This window comes from Micromesistius poutassou, assembly GCF_964030765.1.
Source record: "Micromesistius poutassou genome assembly, chromosome: 18".
NCBI classification, from domain to species: Eukaryota; Metazoa; Chordata; class Actinopteri; order Gadiformes; family Gadidae; genus Micromesistius; species Micromesistius poutassou.
Window position 1 is genome coordinate 14,258,403 of NC_140288.1, and position 26,619 is coordinate 14,285,021.

Sequence of the window (26,619 nt, forward strand, 5' to 3'; positions counted from 1 at the left end):
GTCATGCTAATACAATCAATGACCCCACCAATGCTAGAATGCTATCAGCTAAATTAAAGTATTTTCTTATCACCACATTCCTCTCTTTACAGTATTATGACAGAACAGACCTTGTTATTTATAATTGTATAGATGAAAATTGGTTGGAGGGATAACGGGATATTTGTTCATTCATTTATGAATTTATTTATTTTCAAGCCTAACGTTCTGGTTTTCATTTAGAGGAGAGCTGAGAAAATTGCAAACAACTGCCCTCATATCTATATGCTATACCTTGAGCATAACCTAGGCCTAGTATTAATGTCATATTACATCACAATGAGGCCATGAGGCATACCTGCTTGTTCGTTTTTGATAAACATGTTGCTCTGGTGTTGGTATAGTTCACTACTTCCGACATCCCTGTCTTTGACCGACTGCAGTAACCAACTGTAGTGAGAGAGACTGAAATGCCCCCAGGCCAGGGAGCTACAGGAGTCCACAGTCAAACCTGTTCCTTTCCAAAGGGACAGACTCTTGACATTCACAGGACATGAGTCTGAACTGAGCTGCTAGCTCACTTCATTCATGGGACAAGGTTGGCGTCTCATTAGTGGGTAGAACTGAGCATTAGTCAATCCGCAGACTCGTTTTGAAGTCTCACGGGTTCCCCTCCCTGACCTGGGATCAGGAGCAAGACAGGCGACGTCTAACGGGTCACGTCATAGACGTGTCTGACAAGAGAACCGCACAGCCTCATAATAGAAAAAAATATATATATACAAAGACGATGTAAACAATCAACGGTAAAAAGCCAATGGCAAACACAGCGGAGGAGCAACTGCCCGTCTATCAAGTGTGCTACTGGTTATGAGTGGTGGTGGGGGTGGACGGTATGGGGATCCAACCAGGGTCTCTCACCTCTGAGCCAGCGGAGCAGGTAGTGGTCATGCTGCGCCGGGAGGGCGGGGAGGATGTCCCGGACCCGCTCCCTAAACTGGGACCGGGACAGGAGCAGCAATGGGTCAGAACACAAAACAAGAACACACATCGGGTCACTTTAGAACAAACCGAATTTACATAATAAAAAGCTAAGAACGAGCAACAAGTAGAAATAACGTAGGGTCATTATGTGACCTTATGTCATATTAGGCCTACACTCATTGAGCATAGGCAAGTTTTTTTCCTGTTTTTTTTGCAGCAAGATTAAAGTAACTTAAAAAGAAAAAGAGTGAGAATGTATTTTTCAGCATGCCGTGTCTTTTATTTTAACAATAGGCTAAACAGCGTTGCGCATCTAGGAATGTGAGCCAGTTATCCTCACCGTATCTAAAAAGCAACGTGGTGTATAAAAAGTCAATGTCAGATAAATCCTGGTATTAGGCTATTATATTTCGGATTACCCACCTCAGATAATATTTCTGCCTGTTTCGGACTGAGGTCTCCCACTCTCCCACTCATGGCGTCGGTCAGGTTTTACGCACAGAGGCAACAGGCATAGGTGGTATTGACGCTATCCTTTTGGTTCCAGGGAATCTCCATTCAGCGGTAGAGATCCGCCCCCTGGGCCCCCGAGGGACTCTCCCACTTCCATATACACGTTGAAAAAGTTTTTAAGTCACTCACAAGTAATTCGTTTTTTTAAAAGCTAGAATCATATCCTGTTTTGAATGTGGACTATTCTAAATTATATTATAATATACATGATTCATTAAAAAGGAGACCTACACCTAAATCTTGCCTAAATTGTGCCTGTTTCGACATTATTTTTCTTTTTGGTTGGGAGTCCAACATCGACGTCTGATTTCAAAGACATCTGCTTCACAGGAGTTTTACGTAACACCGCGGCCTTGACGCCGTTTGCTCCCAGACGATAAGAATTTTCATGACGTAGCTCCTGTTTGACGTAGAGACGTAAAGCTGCACCAAAACAACTAAAGCGCCTCAATATATTTATTAAGTCAATTCATTTGCTAGATACCAAGACACGGACATGTTTGCAAACTAAAATTAACATAAATAAAGCCTATATGCTTCGCACATATCTAATTTGTTGATAGGCTTTTAGGAGACTACATAATAAAAAATAAGTAATAAATGAAATCCTAATTCAATGTGATTGATGTGAGATAAATGAATGCCTTTTGTTTTGCCACAAACTTTGTTAAGCCTACGAGAAGTGATATGGTCCTCCAATAGACAACTCACTGGACTACAAACTGCAATTGTTAGCAATAAATTAGGTTAACTAAATGTTTAACATTTGTCAATATCGTTGTTTTGCTTAAGCCCTTTGAAACTGCATTTGTGATAAATGGTTTGTTATACAAATTATTAACTATTTTACATGAACGTAATGCACCTTTATACTTTCTATCAAAAATATTCATTTGTAGTCCTTTTGATACAATTTTTAATACGAAATGTTTCAAAAATAGTTTAATATCTTTAAAATGTCTGACAGAGCAATGCATATACACTGGAGAACAAAGAGCTACGGCTATTATGGGGCTGATGAGGTTAGCTGGCAACTTGAAGTATACTTCAAGTACATGTTGATCTGGTTCCAGACCTGCATCCGTTTTGACAGCGTGTTACTGTTGGTTTCGCCAACGGAGGATAATTGCCAGCCCACCATTCACTTGAAAAGCGTCAGCACATGTAAGCGTACCTTAGTGTTTCTGTAAAGACACATATTTTAGCACGATGCCTTCTCTAGCGTTGAGCTTACAATGAAATAGTCAAGAGGTGCTGGGGTTGGAAGGCTTTAACTAACTTATCCAGATGGATGCAGAGTTGTTTGTGTTTGAACTGCTCTGAAGCCTAGTTTTAAAGGACAGCATGTTTACATGAGAGAAACCGAATGTAGTGGCTTTTAGCAGGAACATGTGATGCTGGTGTTTTGGTAATGACCGCTTGTCTGAAAAAACACTAGCAAACATAGTTAACAAAATGACAGAAGAGAGCAAAGGTATCTGGGGAGGATTTAAATGGGAGGGAAAGCAAGGATATTTCTTACTAACCAGAGATGGACTGTTGTTATTGAGATGAGTTTATTTGGGGTGTTTGTCTTCCAATCCTGACCACATCTAACTACAAGACCTTGTTTGGCAGGGAAAATACAATGCTGACCGCTTGAATCGTGTGCAGTTTAAATATTACATTTCAAGTTAGAAGCGATAAAAAGAATACTAGTGTAAATTAGTTCCAGCATTTTACCGATGCACCCCATCATCACATAGATGTAGTGTGAAACACTGAACACACATCTGACCATCATACCAATTCATTTCATATCATTCCACTGGATACTACACATCATTTGACCCCTAGGGAATATAATAAATAAATCTAAATCATTTTAGACAGAGTCCATCTGAGAAATTCACTGAGATGTGAGGAGCCGACCGAGGCCAGAACAGAAGAAAATAGAATCATTTCATATATTTGGTCATATTATCAATATTTTACATGTTTAGTGTTTGGCCTCTTGGATCAAAGCCACTTTGGTAACCACAAAAACAAACAGAAAACGCCCCGACAGAAACCTGGCTTGAGTCTCGTATCTCTGCATACAATCTTTAAAAATCCATCGTGCACTCCGTCTTCCCCATAGTCTATAGCGTTCGGTTGCCGGGGAAACCACGGTCACGTTCACCCTCACCCTCATTGGCTTGTCCTTGATATTCCGTACAGTGTTCATGTGGGAGTGTGTAGGTGTGTGTGTGTGCGCGTTTATGCGTGTGCGTGTGTGCATGTAAGCATGTGTGTGCAAGTGAAGTGTCTGTGTATGCAAGTGTGTGTGTGTGTGTGTGTGTGCGTTCATGTGTGTGCATGCGTGCCTTTTGTTAGTGTGTGTTTGTGTGTGCGTGCGTGCCTAAGTGTGTGTGTGCGTGCGTGCGCGCGCGGGGGGGGGGGGGGGGGTCGTCACATGATGTGCGTGATGTAGAAGAGGAACTCCATGTCCACGGGGACCTGGGGCACAGCAGCACTGCCCCCGTGGATGACGGGGATCAGGGAGCTGTCCAGGTCGTTCATGTAGCACTGGGGGAGCAGCCGCCCGCCGGAGCCCGCCTGGTACTCCACCTGGAGGGGGGGGGGGGGGACACGGGGAGAGATGGAGAGATGAAGACGGAAAAGATGGAAGATAAAGATAGATACATAGATGGAGAGATAGATTCAGAAAAATATGGCGACCCCCTTCACTGTGGTCGGAAAAGCATTTTTTTTTTAACTAATACAAAAAAGTAGTCCCTCCCGGCTGCCGGCAAAGTGTACGGCGGTTCCTATGCAACACACTGTAGTGTCCTTCAGAGAGAAGGCTAGGCTACAGACGGTAGCTCGGTTCGCCGGCAATTTAGCCTTCTATCGAGTTCACTCACCGTGTGCCTATTGCTTTACAACATTTCCACCCTCTCCATCAATCAACATGTTTTTAGGCTTCAGTGAACTATGCTATTGCTTTTATATATAAATAAACAACAGTTAGAGTTAGGCACGGAGTGATACTGAACTCCGTAAACTGAACGGGCGTCATAGCTGTGTGTATACGCTCAATATACAACAGTTGGGAACCAATCAGATCACTTGATTTAAGCCACCCGTTTTATAAATATATTTAGAAGATACAGTACGTAGATCAAACATATTTAAAGATGGAGATTCAAGATGAATAGATAACGGCAGAAGGTAGAAGGAAGGACGACAGAAAGACAGGATGAAGAGTTCTGAACGCGGTGACTTCTGAAGAGGTGTGTTCTCTGTAGCCCGTGTGTCACGTGACACACGCTCAGGGCGTACCACGTCCGCCTGTGCGGAGACTCGGAGGGCGAGGGAGTTGATCCCCCGGGACGCGAGCACGGCGAGGTGGGGGGCCAGGGCACTGCAGGTGGCCAGAGACATCTCCCTCTGGAACACACTGCTGGACGACACCACCGTCGCTAGGCAACCCTCTGTGCTCTTCAGCTGGTAGAAGACCTGGCCGGGAAGAGACAAACACACGGATTCATATCAACGCTCTCCTTTACACCCGCGTGAGAGAGTGAAACCCTTCTCACTTGCAGCCGGAGGACCGGTGTGTCGGGTTATTTGTACTTCCGTGGCAGTAGGGGGCAGTAGGGGTCCCGCATGCAGCCTTGGCCAGGCAATGTTCCCCCACAGTAAATGGTACGCCCTAACTGGCCTTGATTGGTCCACTAATTAGTGAGCCTAGTGAGCCTACTTAAGGGAAGTCAATTTGTGTTGGGAAAAGAGGAAAGGTACGACTGGCTTGACCAGAGGCCAGTACTTGCCAGGCTGTTATGCTAAATTATGCCAAGGCTAGGCCAGAAAATAGTTTTTCTTTTTGAACAATTCATTTATATTTTGTAACCAAGGAATTTCTTTTGTTTATTTATGGTTCGGTCTTTAATTTGGGAAGTGAATAAAATTTCACTCTCTTTTTTGGAATTGCCCCGTGTTTTTGTGTCATTCACTCTCCAGTCCAGTTGCCCAAAGGCTCAGTTGTCGAAAGGCTCATTTTCACATTACTCGCATGTTCACATGGTGGGCTGATGTGATGCCGATGTAAGCCCCTTTAACACTTAGTCCCCGGTTAATAACTGGGATGACCTTTCTGACAACACTCAGGGACATTTCCGTCTTTCGACCTTTCACATGATATAGCAATGCCACGCGTCTTGACGTTGCGTTGCTAATATGCAAAAGGCAAATTGCCGCTGATCCCTGTTCCCTTTCCCACAAGCCCCCATGGAAGAAATCTTCCATGGGGGCTTCCATAACAGAGGTTATAGTTTCGGCTACTACGTTTGAAAAGCACACATCACGTGCAACCTGACATTTAATATTTTGTTTCAGGGAACTTTCTCACGTGGTTCAAAAAACAAACAGAGGCTCGGCTGAAGCTCACCTCGGTGCATCGTATGACGCGGCCGTCCGACTCAAACTCAGAGTCGTGCTGCGTCCGGAGGCTGTGAACGCCGTCCAGCGACCGGCCGTCCACGGCGCTGGTCACCCTGCAGGGACATAGCGTCACCATCATCATCATCATCATCACCATCATCATCATCATCATCACCATCATCATCATCATCATCATCATCATCACCATCATCATCATCATCACCATCACCATCATCATCATCATCATCACCATCATCATCACCATCATCATCATCATCACCATCATCATCATCATCATCATCATCATCACCATCACCATCACCATCATCATCACCATCATCACCATCATCACCACCATCATCATCACCATCATCATCATCATCACCACCATCATCACCACCATCATCACCATCATCATCATCACCACCATCATCATCACCATCATCATCATCCTCACTAGGGCTGAACGATGAATCCAATTCAAACCAGCGTCGCGGTGCAATAGAACTCAATTTGCAAAGCGCAAAGGCTGCGATCATTCTTTTGTTGTGATTTGTTACTGTTACTGACTGCAGATCAGTAAGATTCGTATTTATCTTTCTTTTACAATTCAATAGATAAACACAGATGTTATAATATCAATTCATGCATCAATTGATCTCAACACATAGGCCTGGCCTAAAGGAAAGAGCAGTTTATATGTTGACTTCTTCCCATCGGTTGGTCATACTATAGAACGTCTTATTGCCTGTTTAGTGAATAATACAGAACATAAGGAACCTTAAAAAGAAAAATCACGTACTAAATCGCAATCGCAATATTGGTTGAAATAATTGCTATTAGATTACTTCCCCAAATCGTTCAGGGTCCCATGGCCGGTAGAGGAACTATGTGCTGTGTTGTGTGCCACTATCCATACTATCCGTACTCACTATACTTAGTTTGAGTGCGCAGGGCCGCGTTCCAATTCAGATCAAGGCGAAAATAAGTGTACTGAAAGGACCCGGATGGTGGACTCAAAACGGTCAAACCGCCGAGTGTGGATCGATGCACACTTTTGCGTACTCAACCGCAGCCATCGTAGCTCCGTAGAGGAGGAGGCGGCGCCGGGCTGAGCCAACGTCGGCGTCGCATTTTCCACATAGCCGGCGTTAATGGAGTCATTTTGTAGCTTTTATAGCTTTTTATAGCTACTATGCGTAAAGAGTTCACCGTTCAAAGCGGGATGTTTACTGCGGGGGGAGGAGCCGCGATCGTAATTCCCGGTCAGTGCACCGCGGAGTAGTCGATTCGGAACGACACTGTCTGCAAATCAGCGCACTCAGTGAGCGCGGTTATGCCGCTTTTCCACCGACAGTATCAGCTCGACTCGACTCAACTCGACTCGGTTTGGTCGCGTTTCCATCTAAAAAAATACCTCTTCAATGTGGGCGGGTCGTAGAAAAGAACCTCTCCAACATGGGCGGGTTGTCATTAGGTTTTAATCACGGGAGACGCGATTCCCGGGAAATCTGAATCTGATCAAGACTATTTCCTGATTCCCGGGAAAGGTTATGATGGGAAATAAAATAAAATAAAAAGCGCAATGACTGCGCGTCTATTGTTGTCATACGGTAACGTTGATGGAGGCGAAACTCGAGCCCTGAGAAAGGAACGACACTAAAAAGAAACAGCAAAACGCTGATCCTCGGGAGTGGGTCTGTGGACTCCAGCCGGACACACACAACCACGCCGGACACACACAACCACGTGTAGCCTAACTCTAGCCCTGGGAAAGGAGCGACACACACGGCGAAACGCTGATCAGTGTCCCCCTCGGGAGCGGGTTCGTGGACTCCAACCACGCCGGACACAACTTAACTTTGAGTGATTATTCCCGTTTACAGCCGCTGGCCAATCAGTTACCAGCAGCCTGTTTACGTCACACAACAGTACCTACTCCGCTCGCTTGGAACCTCGACGGAGGTAGTACAGAAAAAAAAGTAAAAAAAGTACCTGGTACTAGGTACCAGGTACTTTTTTTGCCAATGGAAACGCAAAAAAGGCGTGGCGAGTCGAGTCGAGTCGAGCTGTGGTGGAAAAGCGGCATTAGTGTACTGCGTTTAAGTGTACTGCGTTTAAGTGTACTACGTTTAAGTGTACTGCGTTTAAGTGTACTGCGTTTAAGTGTACTACGTTTAAGTGTACTGCGTTTAAGTGTACTGCGTTTAAGTGTACTGCGTTTAAGTGTACTACGTTTAAGTGTACTGCGTTTAAGTGTACTGCGTTTAAGTGTACTACGTTTAAGTGTACTGCGTTTAAGTGTACTGCGTTTAAGTGTACTGCGTTTAAGTGTACTACGTTTAAGTGTACTGCGTTTAAGTGTACTGCGTTTAAGTGTACTGTGTTTAAGTGTACTACGTTTAAGTGTACTGTGTTTAAGTGTACTGCGTTTAAGTGTACTGCGTTTAAGTGTACTACGTTTAAGTGTACTGTGTTTAAGTGTACTGCGTTTAAGTGTACTGCGTTTAAGTGTACTGCGTTTAAAGTGTACTGCGTTTAAGTGTACTGTGTTTAAGTGTACTACGTTTAAGTGTACTGTGTTTAAGTGTACTGCGTTTAAGTGTACTGCGTTTAAGTGTACTACGTTTAAGTGTACTGTGTTTAAGTGTACTGCGTTTAAGTGTACTGCGTTTAAGTGTACTGTGTTTAAGTGTACTGTGTTTAAGTGTACTGTGTTTAAGTGTACTGCGTTTAAGTGTACTGTGTTTAAGTGTACTCGTGGACAGTGGAACACGGCGCTGGTCACGGTGGTCGTCGGCTGGCCCCCGTGCGTCTCTCTCACCCCACGTTGAGCGAGGCGGTCCAGTCCACCCAGCGCACCGTCACGTTCTCCCGCAGCTCCCCGCCGTCGCTCTTCCCGCACGGGATCAGGAAGTCCGCCTGGTCCCTGAGCGCCGTGCGCAGGGACTCCATGGTCTCGGGCGGGATCTGAACCATCAACCCGTCTGGAGACGCACGCGCGCACACATGCAAAGAAATGAACGAAGAAACATGAGCATCAGCTGTTGAGCACTGTGACAAATCGATATATGATCACGATCTCGATGTTTGACTTCCTAATAAGCACACATGATGTAAATGATGTAAGAACCCCATAAAGAAAAGAACCCCCCCCGCACTCTAACAGCTACAGTTTATGTGTTTATGTGTCAATGGGCTGTTGGCACACAGCGGCCATTCTGGTGATGGCTGCCAGGCTAGTAAGGCACATAACGACTGGTGACTGTTTACAACCGAGATGGCCACTAGTCGAAGGAGGCCCATAGCGGGCGTCCGTTCAGAACCGAGACGGCCACTAGTTGAGTAGGGCGCGTAGGAGCAGGTGGGCTTACCCTCCACGATGCTGGACTTGGCAATGAAGCCCGAAGACGCTTTGAGAGCTCCGTTGAACACGACGAAACTGGCTCCGGTGACTGCAACACAACACAGGCCCAGACGCACACAATGAGGAGGAGGAGGAGGAGGAGGAGGAGGAGGAGGAGGAGGAGGAGGAGGCCATAGCAACCCCACCTGAAGGGCTAAACCCAGCATGATGTTCTAAAGGTTACCAAACACCTGTCACCTGGTTCATTACCGGCCCGCCCGTTGACAGAGGCTCCACAGGCTCTGCCAGCGGGAGGCCCGTCTGAACAGCGGCGATTCCAGTTGGAATTATCAACATGTTTGATATTTACGACCGGAATCGGGGCTGATCAGAACGGGAATATTGAGTTTGGGCTGGTTAATAACAGCGATTGTTTCCAGCGTGCTGTAAACACTGCTGTACTCTGTGAACATCTAAATAACGTTACAGTTTAAGGGTGTAATGTAGCTGTATAAGGTGTGGAAGGTACCTGTGCGCGTGTGGCCAGGCTTGCTGTTGGCCTGGGTCTGGTAGTTTCCGTCTTCGTTCTGGAAGCAGACCAGGTGAGAGTCGGCCTCCGAGCTGAAGGTGGCTCCCACGCTGATGACATGCTCGTTGGACGAGTTCACAACCTTCTGCATCTGCACAGACACAAGGTCCACAGTCAGCCCATTCATTGGGTGACGTCACTTAACCAATTACCAAAGTGTCACCAATTAGCCAAATATCAGTGTTAAAAAAAATAAAACTAAAATAACAAATTATCAAGTAACTTATATTCAACCAGTTAGCAAAGTAGCCAACATTAACCAACCGATTCCATCTCATCAATTAAGTGTTGACAATTAAACCAACTAGTTGTCACAGATTGAGAGCGACACCGTACCTCATTAAAGCGACTCTTGGGGATGTCGATATAGCTGTGGCCCATCTCCATGTGTATCCTGAGGCCCTCCACTGTTGCTATGCTGTACTGGTAGTTCCTCAGGTCCTGTGGAGCACAGTGTTACAGTCTCTGATGTCTGCACCACACCGTGGATGAGCAGGGTACTACAACAACAACACGAGTCCTACTGACCACCGTCTATGATAACTCCCGGGTGACGTGGGTATTGTGGCATTGTCTTACCGCTAGTAGGTTCATGATGGTGTGTCCCGTCTCTCTGTACACAGACTCCCTGAAGCGTGTGCTGACGGGCGTAGTGGGGTACACTGCAATACACACATGAGACAGTTAGCTTCCCACGCCTATGCAGCCCTATTGCACAAACACAAATAAGCCAATAAACATACTGGCATAGCTTAGCACATAGCCTTTAGTTTAGCATTATACAGTAGCATCTTACGCTACTGCACTAGAAGAAATAAGGCACTGCAATCCGAATTACATTTAGCTTAGTCTCAATATGACATTACACTGCCTCAAATAAAGCACTCCTACATAAAGGTATTTTCTATTTTTTTTTATTTAGTTCTATTGCTTTTATGATAACAAACAGAAAATCATTCCTGCTCCATAAAAGTTAAAAGTTATTTGATTTGCGAAATATATAATTTCAAACACTATTACATATCTCCAGATTACTATAGGACTTTACAATTTAACATTCTCATGATGAACTTAAAGTGATGGAAAACAGAAAATCCGTAAATAACCGCAAAAGATGTTATTAAGGGTTATCAAGGTATGCATTAACCATCACAAAACTGTTGCATCAAATCTGTTGCAATCTCACATCATTTCAGTCTACTGATGCCCTTCAAGATTATTTAACGGCTATAGTCTATTTACCCTCCTGGCGGTGGTTATCTTACATTTCAAGTACATGTCGTCCATCACAATTACTAAAAAAAAAAGCTGTGTACATCCTCCCCGCTCCCTACCGCTGTGTCCAGTGCCCAGCCGCAGCAGCAGCCGCAGGGGGAACACCTTGGCCCAGGGCACCTCCAGCCTCTGGATGAGCAGGCCGAAGAGGCAGGGCTGGGGAGGCAGGCTCAGGCCCTCCAGGGGCTGACAGGTGGGGGAGAAGAACAGCATGCCCCCGTGCTCCTTACTGCCCAGGAAGCTGCTGGTGAACGTCACGTTGCCCAGGTCCTCCACAAACTTCCCTGTGAGGAGGAGGGAAAACCACCATAGGCTAAGCCTAGCCTGGCTCCGCCCGCCCACCTACTTCCGCCCAAATTTCATTTTCCCTTCAGTAGTCAGTCTGGGGCTGGGGCTTGTTAGTGGGATTTTACCCGAACAAATTTCTGTGTGACCAATCAGCGAACAGAGGAAGTGGCTGAGAACGATGACGTCGAAGTAGCGACGTATTGTCAATGACAAGACCCAGCCTCGACAGTTGACTGCAAACATTATCTCTGTCCTTACTATCGAATATTAATGTAGAATTTGTAATTGTTCCTTGAACTCTAAAATTAGATGAACAAAACCTGCAGCTATCGTTGACAGACATCTTCACGCTTCATCTTGTTTTGTTCGTGTACACAGCCTGCGCATGCACGCAACGTAGTTTCCGGCCGGTCCCGGCGCATGACAAACGTCACGACCAAACGCTATTGCGATTGGTTATGGCAGATCCAGAGTGGCACTGGGCAGATCCAATAGTTTTAAACTTCAACAGACACCCGCCTCCAAGTGAGTGAACGTTTGCCAATTACAGCAGTTCCAGACCTTCTGTACAAATGAAATGAAGTACGATGGTCTGGTAGCACCAGGCTAGGCTAAGCCCTGGCTAACAGCTAAACCTAAGCTCAACCCTTGCTGAGGGCTAAAAGTTAAAAGGGTAAAGCCCAGCCACAGCTACAACCGACTCTTACCCTTACCCTATCTACATTCAGTTTCTTTCAGAACTAATACATAATTTGTAGATAAAGCCCAGCTTAGAGCTAAACCATAGCTAAACCATAGCTAAAGCCCTTCCCTAGCAAAACCCCAGCCTTGATTAAACCTCATCTTAAAGAGTAAACTCTGGGGAAATATGCATTTGATTTCCGTGTGTGTGTTTGGACGCGATTCTGTACCATTTTGGGCGTCTTGATAAATGTTGAGATAGAGCGAGAAGAGGTCCCTTGGCAGGGTCTTCTCTTCTGGCAGACACTCCAACAGGAACACGAGCTCTCTCTGGCCCAGCGCCTGCAGCCCGTTGGAGCCAAAACACCAGCAGCGCTGATCGCAGTCTGACAGGAAGTACACAGAATACAATAATAAGTAAAACACACAGGCTACAATATAAAACACCAAGTTAACCAAAGAGACACAGGCTACGATATAAAACACCAAGTTAACCAAAGAGACACAGGCTACAATATAAAAGTTAACCAAAGAGACACAGGCTACAATATAAAACACCAAGTTAACCAAAGAGACACAGGCTACAATATAAAACACCAAGTTAACTATAGAGACACAGGCTACAATATAAAACACCAAGTTAACTATAGAGACACAGGCTACAATATAAAACACCAAGTTAACTATAGAGACACAGGCTACAATATAAAACACCAAGTTAACTATAGAGACACAGGCTACAATATAAAACACCAAGTTAACTATAGAGACACAGGCTACAATATAAAACACCAAGTTAACTATAGAGACACAGGCTACAATACAGATACAACGTAAACCATAGGCCAAAATACACAACACTAAGTTAACAATAGACTAAAATACACAATACTAAGTAAACCATAGACTATGTCAACTTTAGGCTACATTATAAATACTAAGCAAACTATAGACTACATTATAAATACTAAGAAAACTATAGGCTACATTATAAATACAAATTAAAGTTTATTAAACTATAGGCTACATTATAAATACAAATTAAAGTTTATTAAACTATAGGCTACATTATAAATACTAAGAAAACTATAGGCTATTATATTATAAATACAAATTAAAGTTTATTAAACTATAGGCTACATTATAAATACAAATTAAAGTTTATTAAACTATAGGCTACATTATAAATACTTTGTAAACTATAGACTATAACATAAATACCAAGTAAACCAGAGAGACATAGGCTCATGAAACCAACACCATTAAATACATTAAATACATGAACACATAATTAATGAAAAGTTAAACATGGATCTTTTCTTGTTGGACTCACATGTCACCAGTTTGACGTTAACCAACAGGTTAGCGTTCAGAAGAAAGGTCAAAGGCTGGGGTCCCCCCTCCTCCAATAGCAGCATGATCTGGCAGGGGGCGGGACCTTCCTCCACCAATACGGCTGGAGAAAACAAATACAATAGAAAAATGAGTACAGGCTGAAATATTTAAATGAATGATTAATTAAAGACTAGCTGTATAATGATTACATGACATTTATATTACAATACCTTTAACCTACCTTCTATGATATTATAATGTTTTTGGGACTTCAGAAAAAGTCAGCATGAACAGAAAATGCACAAATAAGGGATCCTTATTGATCCTTATTGATCCTTATTGATCCGAATGGATGTCGATTCTGTGTGTATATTGTGTTTTTAATGTCGTTGTCTAGTGTTTGGTTTTCTTATAATGCAAGGCACACGTGGTCAATTAATAAGAAATAAAACATTTGATACGAAAAATATAACCCAATGAAAAGACAGTTACGTATGTAACTACGGTTCTATGAGTTCCGGATGACCTTCAGCGGTGCTTTAGCACTGGATGTTCCATCTCACGCACACGCGCAGGTCGAGTAATTATACTCGTGTGACACCTGGGGTGACCGGAGAATATCTATATATTCCGGAAGTCAACCGAGGATCTGTTCCAACTGGATCTTCTTGCGGAATCCGAGAAGGCTGAGTGACGGAGAACTCTGGCGGTCATCCAGAATTCATAGAACCGTAGTGACATAGGTAACTATCGTTCTATTTCATTCCTACTGACTGTCAGTGCTCTTTCAGGGCTGCTTTCAATCCCCCAGGCTCTCCAGGGGGTGCTGAAAGAGTGTCAGACCCGCTGTCGGGTCTGACACTCTTTCAGCACCCCCTGGAGAGCCTGGGGGATTGAAAGCAGCCAACTCCATAGATTGGTTTACATGACGGGGAGACAATTGTTTGGGTAGGAAGGATGGATACGCAGGGCTGGTCTAACAGTGCCACGGCCAGACACTGACCCTCTAGCCGAGCCGCCCACAGACCCCCCCCCCCCCCACAGAGAGAAAGCCTGAGAGGCAAGGGACGCTACCTGAGCTGGTTGCACCCTGAGCACTCTGAGCAACCTTGTTTGAAAGCGTCTCCACTTGGTTGCTTGGCAAGTTGTCGACCTTACGGGACTTCCCGGGTGGGGGGGGGGTCCCCCAGCTGCCGAGGCACGGCGCCTGGTGCCACTAGGACCAACACCTGAAGGGGGCGACCCTGGGGCAACCCGCCCTCCACCTCAGCCAACCTGGCTAGCCTCGGTGCATGAGGCGTGAGACTACAGTTCACGCATGGGTTATCTGACACTGCTTCCCTCAGACGCCCAACCCCGAGACATGCAGGGCACTGGTCATGGCCATCCTCCTCTTGCAGGGGGGCCATGCAGGCAGTGCAATTAAGGGCGCTTAACATGTCGGCAAAAATATATTAGCCTATGTCGAGTAAATTAATTAGTAGGCCAGGCAATCAGGCTTTAGGTGAGAGCACCCGAGCAACGACGCGACACCCCTACAATAACACAGTGACGGAGAGCCCACTGGAGAGCAAATTAAAGCAGGCTATAAATTAAGTAGCCTGAGCCAAAGGGGCTTCGGCGAAAGCACCCGATAAACAGTATGACCCCGATGAGGGCGATCAAATCAAAGTACGCAACCGGCCTAGACAAATACAGCGACGGCGGCTGGGAGCCCAAGCCGCGCACTGGCGAGCATGCGAATTAGCAACCGGGCTTAGGCGAAAAGCACACGAGCAACGGTGCGAGACCGGAAGAATAACACAGCGACTGAAAACTGACGCTCTAAGCAAATTAAAGCGAAGGTGGAAAGGTGATATTAGCTGCTGCTCTAGCCGAAGGCTACGCGTAGCCTACACACTTTACTCACCCCCGCCGCAGCCGAAATCGAACAAATTGCAAGTCTTGCAGCCTTTGGTCGACAAAGTCGAATCGAGGCGCCAACCCTTGAGTCACAAGGCTACTTGCGACAAGCTAATTTGGTATATTACAACAAAACAACATGTGCGTGTCCTGAGCGAGAAGATAGCAGGAACAGATCCTCTGGTGTCTTCCGGAATGTATAGATATTCTCAGGTCACAGGTGACTTTGTTGGTATAATTACTCGACCTGCACGTGCACGAGATGGAACATCCAGTGCTAAAGCACCGGTCAGTAGGAATGAAATAGAACCAGGCCGTGTGGGGGGGGGGGGGGGGGGCACCTTGAGTCTCATCATCCCCGGTGGTGATGATGAGGGGGGGTAGCTCGCCCTCAGCCTCCGGCAGCATGCTGCAGCCCCTGCTGGAGGGACACCCGATGCTGCACAGCAGGGCGTAGTCCCAGGGCCCCGACACCGGGGGACGCACCACCTCTGGGGCCGCAGGGGCCTCCGGAGCAGACCCTCCTCCTCCTCCGCCTCCTCCTCCTCCTCCTGCTCCTCCTCTTCCTCCTCCGGGCCGGACGTCCGAGCTGCCCGGGCTGAGCTGGAAGGAGAAAGGACGCTCTGGAGTTAAGGGCCGTTTGTGCTTTTGTCTTTGTTGAGGCTGCAGTGGAAACAACACAACAAGGACTTGGAGCACAGGGGTGACCTTTTGACCTTTTGGCAATTTGACAATCCTTACTTTAGCAGAATTCGTTCAATCTTTTTGGGTTTATTTGCAGAACCCGACCGATGTTGGATTTTAGGGGCGGATGGAGATACTGACATTAGGGAGTAAACAATTACCGATATCGATGTATCAGCCGATATTAAAGATATAGGCCGTTATTCGATAAGAATCTTGTGGTGTCCTCTGGTGGAGCCGCTCCTTGGGATTTGCTTTTCACCTTCCAGAAATGCTTCGGGCCGCATGAATATTAATATCAAGAGCTAAAGAAACAAAATGAACAATATGGTGAGGAGTTCCTAACCTTTTGGTGTTTACGTGGATTTGCTCCGTTTAGAGGTTCAACCACCAAGGTGGGATTTATAAAGAGGTAATTACATCATTTAATCAACACCATTTTAAAGTTTTCCTATCGGTGAGGCTCTATTTATTTGGCTATGATTCGTTCTTTGGTTGAAATGGACAATGCTTGATGGAAAGACGATGAGAACCTTCCTGACCATAGAACGGGCATCGGATGGATGGATGTTTGTGGACAGGGGGACCACCAGAGGGAGGGAGAGAGAGACTGAGAGAAAGTGAGAAAGAGAATAAGAAAGAGGAAGAAAATCAGAAAGGAAGAGAATAAGAAAGACTAAGAGAAAGAAAAAGAGAGAGAGAGAGAGAGAGAGAATAAGAAAGACTAAGAGAAAGAGAGAGAAAAAGAGAAAGAGAGAGAGAGAGAGAGAGAGAGAGAGAGAGAGAGAGAAAGAGAATAAGAAAGACTAAGAGAGAGAGAGAGAGAGAGAGAGAGAGAGAGAGAGAGAGAGAGAGAGAGAGAGAGAGAGAGAGAGAGAGAAAGAAAAAGAGAGAAAGACTAAGAGAGAGAGAGAGAGAAAGAGAGAAAGAGAGAAAGAGAAAGAGAGAGAGAGAAAGAGAGAAAGAGAGAGAGAGAGAGAGAGAGACAGAGACTTACTGTGGGAGGGTCCGGGGAGACGGGGCTGGTCTCCTGGGAGCTCCGTCGGCCCGGCACCACCAGCCGGCTGGTGTCCGCCACCTCCCCGTTGGGCAGGATGCCGTCGGCGAACCACACGCGCTTCTGCTCCCGAGGACCACCTGCGCCCACAAGCACAGCGCCGCCGCCGCCGCCCCGTCACAACGCCGCCGGCTACAGTGGTCGCACGCCGGTCACATGTGGCGCTTTGGGAACCCGTGCACTTCCTACACTACCACGTTTTTTGTTGTATTGTTGTATTTTTGTGTTTAGATTTTGTACTTATTTGTCGTGTGATTTTGTATAATTGAGGTTCAATTTGTATTTTTCGGCAGAGCAACTGTGACAGAAGCAATTTTAAAGGGCTATCGGAATCCGGATCAACTAGAACAAACCAGACTGAATGAAGAGGTAGGACGATACAGCTACACCCAAAACAAACTACACTGAATGAAGAGGTACGACGATACAGCTACACCCAAAACAAACCAGACTGAATGAAGAGGTACGACGATACAGCTACACCCAAAACAAACCAGACTGAATGAAGAGGTACGACGATACAGCTACACCCAAAACAAACCAGACTGAATGAAGAGGTAGGACCGCGATACAGCTACACCCAAAACAAACCAGACTGAATGAAGAGGTAGGACCGCGATACAGCTACACCCAAAACAAACTACACTGAATGAGGAGGTACGACGATACAGCTACACCCAAAACAAACCAGACTGAATGAAGAGGTACGACGATACAGCTACACCCAAAACAAACCAGACTGAATGAAGAGGTACGACGATACAGCTACACCCAAAACAAACCAGACTGAATGAAGAGGTACGACGATACAGCTACACCCAAAACAAACCAGACTGAATGAAGAGGTAGGACGATACAGCTACACCCAAAACAAACCAGACTGAATGAAGAGGTACGACGATACAGCTACACCCAAAACAAACCAGACTGAATGAAGAGGTATGCCCAGAGCCACAGATATAGAGCTACAACCACAACAAACTAGACTGAACGTATGGGAACAACCAGACATAGAGCTACAACCATGACAAACTAAAGACTGAACGTATGGGAACAACCAGACATAGAGCTACAACCACAACAAACTAGACTGAACGTAACCAGACACAGAGCTACAACCGTGACAAACTAAAGACTGAATGAACAGGACATTGGTTACCGTCATTGCTGGGGTGTTTGAGAACGGACACGGGCACCATGACGGTGGGAGGGGGGGAGTTGAGGGTGCCTGCTGCCCGGGCCTGTTGTAGGGGAGGGATGGTGCTGCAGTACTCAGAGGGAACGTTAGGGTTGGGGCTGGGTCCAGTGGGACTCATCATGCGCTCCAGGGCCAGGGCTACAGGAGAAGACAAGAGGGACACAGGAGGTGGTTGCTGGGCGGTCATCAGGGCACCGCTTCAAAAAGGGTTCACAGTTTTCAAGTTCACTTCAATCTTCCTTCCTGCTTCGTTTTCTTGCCTTGTTTCTTTTCCTGGTGCAAAACTGTTGAGCTTTTGGGTCCTAAGTGATTTTGTGTTTACATGAAGAAAGTATTTATTTTGTATTGTCGGCTGAGACTAATATATATACTGTATATATATATATATATATATATACATCATATATTTTGTTTTAGTTAATTTATTAATTTGTTTTAAACACAATAACATTGTCTATCAATTCCGTTTGCTCTTCTAATATCATTGCATGACAAAGTGATTCAGCAAAACAGGATCTTACTGAATCATCTTGCCTTGCCTGCCTTGAGTTCATTAATTAATTCCCCTAGCTAGCCCCCAGAACTAACACTAACACCTTCACCTTTAGTCAAATGTAAACATAGGAACGATAGGAATATGGGAGTGAATGAGTCTAATGACTTATGGCTTCTGCTTTTGGTGTCACTAAAGCTATAGCACTATCAATCTTGACGTCTACGTTGGAGTCATCACGCAGTATGCAGCTCTAGTAACCTGGTTGTATTGACGCCATCTGCATGCAACGTAATTCATCTTGTCATCTGTACTTTTCTGTACGTGTCCGGGCAGATTTTGGCACTTGAATGCAAAATTTTAAAAGTTCAGTATCAACGGATTCAGTTTTTTAATGGAGAGTAGAAGGGGGTGTGTGGGGGGTGTGTGGGGAGGGGTGGGGGGGGGGGGTGGGGGGGGCATGACAAAGCAAAAAAACAGCAGGCAGAGGTGGGCTGGCATCAAACTACTCCGGGGCTACAGACTGAAGTGGTGACCTCATTTTTGAGGAGGCTCTCAACTGCAAGCCATAAATAGGTGCGTTAAAAATACAACGCTTTCATTTTTAAAAAACCTCACATTGCATGTGGCGCACACCGCACACGCAAACAAGGACACAGAACATCACGAACCGCACACATACAGAAAAAACAACAACCGGTTCCCCCAGCTTTTGACAATCCAAAGGATGCTTACCTCATGCTCTTGATGGACTCTGACAACAACAACAACAACAGCACCCAACCTGTCCACCTGCCCATGTTGACTCCAGTCCAATACAAGCCTGACGCAGATGGTTTCCAGTTTGTTCTTCTCTCCCCCGCCCTCCCTCCCCCCCGCCCCCCCCCCGCCAGGTCTCTCGCTCTGATGATCTGTGCTTCACAGCCTCTTATCCACAGAGCTATCCACAGCAGAGGGGGCAGAGCCGTGCGCGCTCAGCCTCCGTCCTAACGCCAGTTCATAGCCACACCGCCGATGAGAGAGATGAAAAACCGTAGAGAGCGAGGTAGCTGGGAAAGGGGGCGGGCGATAGAGCGACCATGTCACAACGCAACGCTCCGCCAATCAGCCGGCCGGAACAGATCAACAAAGATCACTACTTCTGTCTCTCCAGCCTGGTTAGAGACTACATTTAAAAAAAGACAGAGCTCAGAGCTTGTTTTCCAGACCTGTGAGGAGAGTACCGAACAGAGAGGACCACAGACCAGTATGTTGCCATAACTCTCTCTACTCCTCCTTTGCCCTCTCTACCCGATCTGGCTCATTCCCTCCCTCTCCTCTCTCTCTCTCTCTCTCTCGCTCTCCCGCTCTCCCCCTCTCGTCCCCTCCCCCTCCCCATCTCCATCTCTGGACTGCAGTCCCAGCTGTAATGCTTGCCTCTACAAAGCAGTGATTCGTCATCACAACACAGAGACCAAGCTTTGAACCAAGCCACATGACTACTAGACACACGATTATTAAATGTAATTAATGTAATTAACGTAACGTAATTGACTAATTCAATTAACTAAGACCAATAAAACATTGTTAATTAAAAACATATCTGTGTGCCATTTTATTACTTGTAGTGTCTTATTTTGCTGTTATTCAAGCTATTTGTATATATTGTTTATCTGTATTGGATCAGTGTGTTCCATCCAATGTACTTTTCATGAAGGGAAACAAGAAAAATGGTGGTGCATTGCATACATTTTCCCACATAACACGACAGACACGTCACACGACTGTTGAGTAACGCCATACATTAACCACATGTCCTCACCCTATGTGTCACGCGTGCGTCACCATGTGAGCATAAATCCATGCCAATCTCAAGAATCACTTTGTCTGTGCATGTTGACATGCGACAACACACCTAAACCTAATTTATGGTCTGCATGTTGCCTGGCCGGTCTAGTGCACAAGGCCACGATGTCGTGACGACACTGGGGCCCGTGGGGATTTGTTGCGAGCCATGGCCCTGTTATTCTGTCGAGCTAAGGCCACTGAACACGCCTACATGTGACAGTGTCTTATTAGAGAATTAACAGTCTTGTGTTCTTTAAAAGAAAATGAAAATAATATAAGCTTTAAAGTCCTTTGTCATTTCATTACATTCTAGAATTTTCAACTAAAAAGGTTTTCATTTGGTCCTTTGTTTGATAAATCCTCCACCCGGTACAGAATGTTGCAAGCCATACGCATCTCACCTCTTTGTATGCTTTCAAAGCATCTGTTGCACACACGCGCCTCCTTCTCCAGGTACTGGAGCTTGCATTTCCTATTGCAGCAGATGGCACAGTAGACCTGCCACAAGGAAAGAGGAGAAAAGAGGAGTGAGGGAGTGCAATCCGCACAATGGACCTTCGATGGTATGACCACATCAAATAACCGTCCGTCCGTCGCCAGCACTAGGACTGCACTGAGCTTTGCCGACACGACAAGAACACAGTTCGATATAAGACACAGGCTGGCTGACCTCTATTTGTGATGTGTGTGTGTTGCTTACCACCCAGTGTTTTGTGGCGCGTACCGCCGAGAGACCCTGCCTAATACTGTGTTAATCAGTGGGGCCTTCAGTTCCTAACCTCCTGCTTGAGTTGATAACTGACTGAGGATCAATAAAGGAGCTGCGGGGGATGCTGACTCATGCTTCTCCCCATCCCCCCCCCCCACACCAGAGCTATATTTAGGCCCGGTCCTAGGGCTTGTTGTTAATTCAACGATGCCCCAGCCTCGGCCAGCATGCGAGTGCATTTCTGCCCTCAACTCAATCCTGAGCCAAAACCCATAAAACAATAAAGTGCTACATATGAAAAATATATAAATATAAATATACTTAGATATAAATAAACAATAAAATGTCTAAAACTACTATTACTATTCACTACTGAGTCATTTTGGAGACGTTGGATTGTTATCAAACGCAATTTGCATTGGCAACCTAAACTTGAATTGCTGATTTCAATATGGAGTGTCATTTCTTTAACAGATAGAGGTTAGGGTGTCGTGCTCACGGGTGCTTTCGGGATCCAACCCAGCACCTCTCAGCCACCCCTCCACCCCTCCACTATCATGCTCCCAGTCATTTTTTTTTTTTTAAACGCCCGCCTTAGAAAGACATTGGCAGCGGTACACACCTTCCCACAGGCACGACAGTGATGCCTCCGCCTGGTGAAGGTGAACCTCAGCTCGCAGCCCATGCACTTGGGCGCCTCTGCGTCCGGCACCCACGACGGCTGCCTGCACCCCAGCCCCTCGTCCGAGCCCTCGTCCACCGACCCCGGGCGCTCCCCGGAGGCGTCCCCGGGGTAGGGCGGGGGCTCCGACAGCTCGTTGTACGAGGGGTCGTGACCCTGCGGCGTGTACAGCAGCCTGGGGTCGCCGTTGTTGTCGTGAGCGTCCCCGACGGACGGGTGGTGGTGGGGGGGGGGGTGCGGCGGGGAGGCGGGGGTCGCGTCTTCGTCGGGGGGCGGGGTCGCGGCGTCGGCGGCGTCGGCGGCGGCGGCGGTGCCGGCGCTGGCCGCGGCGGGCCTCCGCTGCTCTTCCTCGGCCGCCGGGGAGGAGGCGGCAGCCTGGCAGTGGAGCTGCTTGGGTCTCGCTCCTCCATAGGAGGAGGACTGTGAATCAGGGCTGGCTACACGCGGGGGCTGAACGGGGGCGTTGGCGGCGGTGGAGGGCTTCACACGGGGACAGAGTTCTGGCTCCGGCTGGCAGGAGCTGAGGGAGTCACGCGAGGCGGCTGGATGCGCGGGGTCCGGACGCTCGCCCGTCGGCACGCCGGCTGCTCTGCGCTCCCCCTCCGGAGAGGCGTCGGAGGGGTCCTCGCAGCAGACCCCCGGCTCCTCCTCCACAGGCCGGCGCTCCGGGTCGTTGTCCCCGTTGGACAGGCCGGAGAGGCCGCCGCCGCCGCCGCCGCCGCCGCCGCCGCAGCTTGGGGCGCACTCGCCAGACCGGCTGGCGAGGAAGGCCCCCCCCTCCACCTGCTCGGCCTCGGCGTGGGCCTGCAGGAAGGCGTCCAGCTCCTCGTCCGTGACCAGGAGCTCCGCCTGGTCGCTCTCGGGCAGGAACTCGAAACCGAACTCGGGGGAGTCGCCCGAGCCTTCCTCTGCGACGCAAGACTCTGCCGCAGCGAGAGCGGCGAGGGCCGGGAGGGCGTCAGAGGAGCCCAGACACAGGGGCCGGGGGGTGAGAGAGACACCGCCCCCTGCTGGCTGCCGGGGGGGACGAGTGACCTCTGGATTCACTCGCTCGTCGGAATGGAACCTGCCCGCGCCGCTCTCTGAGGGGGAAACACACTCCGCCTCCGTGCTGTCGGATACGACCGACGCGGCGTCCCCCATTGACTCGGCTTCTAGGGAGTCTTTCGCAGCTCTGGTCGAGTTCACGAGAGCTCCGCACATGGACACGGCCATGGGCAGGCAGGACAACCTCGCCGGGACACTGTCCGAGGTGTCCGGAGCATAGGGGGGTTCTGCTTCACCGCTGTCCCGCTTCTGGCCTGCCTCTGCTGGCTCCTCTGGTGGCTCTTCTGAGACTGTGTCGTTGTTGTCGTTGCTGTAGTCGTTGTGGAGAGCGTTATCGGGCAGGGTGCATGCTGGTTCACAGTAGCCCAAAGAGTTCCCCACTTGTTGGACCGCATGAGACAAATCCCCCACCTCCTCACCATGTTCATCATCATCATCATCATCATCCTCACGGAGCTCTGATGCAATGGACACGGCGTCGTCGGCGGGCTCGCAGCTCCGATCGACTGCGGCCGGAAGAATGACGTCCAGAAGGCTGAGGGAGGCAGAGTATCCCTCTGCCATCTGACCCAGCGACTCCACATTCCCACCTGACGCCCGCTGAAGCTCAGCATCCACAGCGCCTCCACTTCGATTGGCCCACGCCCCCTCCCATATATGGGGGAGCACAGGGCTGGCAAAATCCACCAACAGGGCCTCCTCCTCTTCCTCTTCTTCTTCTTCCTCCTCCTCCTCCTCCTCCTCCTCCTCCTTCTCCATCCGTCTCTCCGCCAGGTCCAGCTCCCTGAAGGTGTCACGGCTGCCGGCTCGGTCCATCATGGCAGAGCTGGTGTCGCTGACGAGGTCGCACTGGGGCTTCAGGGTGCGGTCCGGACACGGAGGCGTGGAGCCTTTGGCGGGCCGGCGGTCCACGGAGGAGAGGAGGTCCACGCCGGTGAGAGGCTGTCCCCTGGGCTTGTCGAGCCCAGAGTGCGGGTGGTGGTGGTGGTGGAGGTGCTGGTGGCTGGCCGGGCGGTCGGTGCAGCCGGGGGCAGAGCCATAGTGGAGAGAGTTGAGGTCGGGCAGGCCAGGTGGCCCCGGCGTGGAACCATCCGGAGGTAAACACTGAGGGCCCGGCGAAGGGACGGCATGCGCGGAGGACTTCAGGTACACGGTTCTGCAGTCGTGCTCTTCTGAAAAGGGTGAACAAGAAAAATACAGTAAGCAAAGAAGTACACGGTAACAACAGTTTCGTTACACAAGATTCCACTACATTCTACACGCTGCACCTTGAACAGAAAGTCCTGAGCCTAAAAGAGTTTTATGAGGCATACACAGGTTGTTCATCTTTTATGACACTGAAAAAACTGACTACGGCAGGTACAGTGTTTGTTGTTGTTGTTGTTGTTGTTGTTGTTTACCCGTATTGAGCTCGAAGTCATCAAGCAGCTTGTCGAGGTCACACACGGCAGCCTTGAAGAAGCTATCCATGCTGTGTGACAGGGAGGCCGTTCGCCACACCGCTACATCCTTCAACCACACACAACACAACGACATATGATATGCATGTTTTCTTTTCACTTCTCTCAACGTTTCTGATTATAGCTAGGGATAATCAAGACAGCATCAGCATGCATATTCGATACCAACGAGGTCAAATATTTATTTGATACAATATTTCCAAATAACTTAAATGCAGTATTTAGATTGTGCTACCGGCAAATGTATTCACTTGAAAAGTCCTTTCTCCCATACCAACTACCAGGAATGTCTCAAATGTCTACAATACCGTAAATTATCTTTTAAATCAATACCTTACTAAGGGGTAGACAGTAAAAACTGTAACTTTTGAGGAAAGTTACAGCCCAAGCCTAACCTGTGGTCCAAAGACCACTGGAATCTCAAGTCAATACCCATTATGACATAGTTAATATCCTATTCCTACATAGCGTACGTTTAGCCTGCACTAATTTGTGAAGACAAAATACCATCTCCATTATTTTAATCAGTGTTAAATGTGCTGAAATTAGGGAGTGTGTGCAGTGAAACCAACTTTAGAAAGGCCTGTGTCCTTGATTTGTCATTACTAACCTACTTTTAGTATCCTTGATATTAGCTTAATAAACAGACTACATTAAGTATAACTGGTGTGCACCGATTTAAATAATCCCACAACTAAACGTCCTAGAATTGTGTTAAAACAATCACTGTCCAAGAGGCTCGTAAAGAGGCAAATTAAATGTTATTATTCAGTAAAGTGCAGATTCAAAGGATGCCAACACATTGGGCCTAACGTTACCTCCCGTAGAACAGACCACAGATACAGATCAGGGCATGTATGTGATGAAGCATGATAGGCACTGTACTTTATAATGTAGTACGTAAAGTTAATGCTCCCTTGTTTATATTTCCCTGTATCTGATATGAGATAAGATAGATTGCATGGTCCACATAGCCATTAAACCTAGCCACAAATACATCACACCACTTTAAAACCGGAATAACGTTGTACGAAGGCGATGCAAACATACCGGCTGTTTAGATGGTCAACAGGGTCAGACACCAGCCCGACACGCATTGTAAACTAAACACACACAAGCAACTTTCTGAATAAACAACGTAGGCAGAGCTACAGGTTTGACGAAAACAGTGACCAGGAACAGACTTCTGCATCCAAAAACGTGAGTGACAACCGAAGCATCAGTCGACACAACAAGCCGATCGACTTACAGTAAACTATGGTCCTCAACACTTTAGTGGGACGAAAGTCGTTCAAGTTTATCAGTCGGCTTTGATACAACCTCACGCTAACGTAGATGATAGTGGTAGCACAGCTAGCAGCTAACGTAGCTGCCTGACTAGCCTAGCGTTAACATAGCTGTTAGTAGCATAGCTGTTAGTAGCATAGCTAGGCGATAGCTCGTAGCTCGGCTGGTTGGGAGCCTGGCTACTAGCAGCTAGCGGTTCTCATGTTTACCAGAAAGGTTTCATTCCGTCTCTTTCGCCTCGTCCTCCATGGTTGTACACGTGTTTTGAGTTCAACCAAAAAACAGTAGCCATTCTTGACGTTTAAATGGCGTTGTACGTTAACGCATACAGCTCCTAGAACGGTCAGTTTAATTAAAGGTATGTGGTTCAAGTTAGGCGTTCAGTCGGCCATCTTGAATAGACTGGGAGGTCAAAGGAGACGAGACGAATGGGACACAAACGAAACGAAGTGAAATGTTTGATACCATTTGTCTCACTGGTAACGTTACCACAGAGAACAAAACACCCACATTCAGATAAGGGGGACATGACACGTGACTCCCACAATAGCCACACTATTTTGTCCAAACTCACTTCTTGTCACATTCGTGTGATATCCCCCAAATTTTAAAGCATCTTTACAAAAAAAAACCTTTGACAGTCAAATATTTAAAAAAATATCATGTTCTATCATATTATATAAAATATTACACATCAGACACCTATATTATCCTAGTAAATTACATAGACCAATTTGGATAAGTGTCATTATTAACATCTAAATCGTAAAATATGTGTGTAAAATCTGATTTGAAGGTGAATGCCAGGGAATTTCAAGTGGCATTTCGGGTTATCTCGGGTAGTCACACAAGGGTTTGTTGTCAACAAGGTTGTCATAT

The 26,619-nt window shown here is 47.2% G+C and overlaps 2 protein-coding genes across 4 annotated transcripts in view; both read right to left on the reverse strand.

Moving 5' to 3' along the window:
* The window catches only part of LOC311363008 (SEC14-like protein 2), a 10,370-nt gene extending 8,879 nt beyond the window's left edge, over positions 1-1,491 (reverse strand). The window contains exons 1-2 of the mRNA XM_084482927.1: positions 1,387-1,491; positions 901-976 (exon numbers count right to left, since the gene is read on the reverse strand). Of these exons, the coding sequence (XP_084339053.1) occupies positions 901-976; positions 1,387-1,440 (130 nt within the window). The 5' untranslated portion in view covers positions 1,441-1,491. The remainder of the gene's footprint in view (positions 1-900; positions 977-1,386) is intronic.
* Positions 1,492-2,444: 953 nt separating this feature from the next.
* On the reverse strand, positions 2,445-26,117 carry zfyve16 (zinc finger, FYVE domain containing 16). Of its 3 annotated transcripts, none has more exons than XM_084483377.1 (18): positions 25,950-26,117; positions 24,394-24,502; positions 21,887-24,165; positions 20,957-21,053; positions 18,197-18,373; positions 16,978-17,117; positions 15,638-15,899; positions 13,393-13,515; positions 12,290-12,445; positions 11,150-11,374; positions 10,395-10,477; positions 10,152-10,256; positions 9,756-9,906; positions 9,255-9,335; positions 8,705-8,867; positions 5,888-5,993; positions 4,780-4,956; positions 2,445-4,065 (listed from the first exon to the last, which is right to left on the reverse strand). In XM_084483377.1, the coding sequence occupies exons 2-18, from the start codon at positions 24,461-24,463 to the stop codon at positions 3,907-3,909; spliced, it is 4,554 nt and encodes a 1,517-aa protein (XP_084339503.1). In that variant the 5' UTR covers positions 24,464-24,502; positions 25,950-26,117; the 3' UTR covers positions 2,445-3,906. The 3 variants fall into 3 exon arrangements, with proteins under 3 accessions (XP_084339503.1, XP_084339504.1, XP_084339505.1); XM_084483378.1 differs by lacking the exon at positions 25,950-26,117 and adding an exon at positions 25,504-25,533; XM_084483379.1 differs by lacking the exon at positions 18,197-18,373.
* Between the last annotated feature and the right edge of the window lie 502 nt (positions 26,118-26,619).

What these genes read in the sequence shown, in the direction of transcription:
- zfyve16 (XM_084483377.1), bottom strand. Translation starts at nt 24,463, where the DNA reads ATGGATAGCTTCTTCAAGGCTGCCGTGTGTGACCTCGACAAGCTGCTT. An exon ending in CTTTGAAAGCATACAAAGAG is followed by an intron (nt 18,374 to 20,956) that starts GTGAGATGCGTA and finishes CTTCTCCTGTAG; the next exon opens with CCCTGGCCCTGGAGCGCATG. An exon ending in GCGTCATACGATGCACCGAG is followed by an intron (nt 4,957 to 5,887) that starts GTGAGCTTCAGC and finishes CTTCCCGGCCAG; the next exon opens with GTCTTCTACCAGCTGAAGAG.